The 1254-nt window shown below is 43.1% G+C and overlaps 1 protein-coding gene across 1 annotated transcript in view; it reads left to right on the top strand.

Annotated features, from left to right (window-relative positions):
• Window positions 1–1254, top strand: part of NFS1 (NFS1, cysteine desulfurase) — a 36384-nt gene that overhangs the window by 10533 nt on the left and 24597 nt on the right. Inside the window, exon 5 of the mRNA XM_023512261.1 lies at window positions 766–918. Coding sequence (XP_023368029.1) covers window positions 766–918 — 153 coding nt within the window. The remainder of the gene's footprint in view (window positions 1–765; window positions 919–1254) is intronic.

Raw genomic sequence — 1254 nt, 5'->3', positions numbered from 1 at the left:
CCGAGCCCCGGCTTTGTTTTTATTACTAAGAACTGCCTTAGCTATACGGGGTTTTTTCTGGTTCCACACAAAACACAGAATCATTTTTTCCAAGTTTGGCAGGCCGGGCTGGGGATTCGAACCCGCCACCTTAGGTGTATGTGGCTGGCGCCTTAGCCGGTTGAACTATAGGCGCCGAGCCCAGACTTTGTTTTTTTATAGCAATTTTAGGTTCACAGCAAAATTAAAAGGAAAGTACAGAGATCTGTTATATATCATCTGCCCCTAAGCATGTGCAGCCTCCTCCCCTTTAGCCATATCTCCCACCAGAAAGAGATGAACTAACAATTGATGAACTGATAATGACCCATCATTATCACTGGAAGTCCAGAGCTTGCATTAGGATTCACCCTTGATATTGTACATTTTCTGGGTTTGAACAAAAATATGAGTCATTCTAGCAAATTATTGAACTTGAGATAGCTATAGGAAGCCCTGAATTTGTAGCTGGCTGAGCAAACATACAGGTGTTTTGATACACTCAAGATTTTCATCTGGCATCTGAAATAGGGGTAGTCTTGTGTGACCAAGTCCATAACCCATGGGGTTTTCACTGACTCTGGTAGTTAGTGTCAAATTGAATTGAATTGTAGGATACTCAGTTGGTATCAGAGAATTGATGTTAGACATACATACTGTCCTTGCCCATTTTCCTCTTCTAAGTATGATTGAAGTTATTACTGTTTCTGAGTGTATTCTCTTTCTTTCCACCACCACAATTTCTAGGGGGTGGCCAGGTTCTATAGGTCACGGAAAAAACATGTGATCACTACCCAGACTGAACACAAATGTGTCTTGGACTCCTGCCGTTCACTAGAAGCTGAGGGCTTTCGGGTCACCTACCTCCCAGTGCAGAAGAGTGGGATAATCGACCTCAAGGTAGGATGGGCTCTTGGCAGAAGAAACAAAAAGGGAGGAGCCTGAGGCTATCTCTTCAGCCTCAGCTGGAGCATGAAGGAGGAGATCTAATGATCAGGATGGTATTTACAGAAATAGGCCCTGAATGTGTACTGTCCTCCTTTTCTCTGGAGAACTTGCTTCTGAACTTCATTGGTGCTTCCTGGTTTGTATCAAACAGCTGGGCAAATGCGCAGGATTCCAAGGGCACACTCATCTCACCATGGCAATGTTCTGACCTTCTTCCCTGTACTGACACTTCTTACTTAAATGGGAGGTGTACTTTCTTTTCTTTTTCTTTCTTTTGTTTTTTTTTTT

Source organism: Otolemur garnettii, unplaced genomic scaffold, assembly GCF_000181295.1.
Source record: "Otolemur garnettii isolate 467f Iridium unplaced genomic scaffold, OtoGar3 scaffold00025, whole genome shotgun sequence".
In the NCBI taxonomy this organism is placed as follows: domain Eukaryota; kingdom Metazoa; phylum Chordata; class Mammalia; order Primates; family Galagidae; genus Otolemur; species Otolemur garnettii.
Note: the sequence above shows the minus strand (reverse complement) of the source record. Positions and strands in the feature narration are given on the sequence as shown.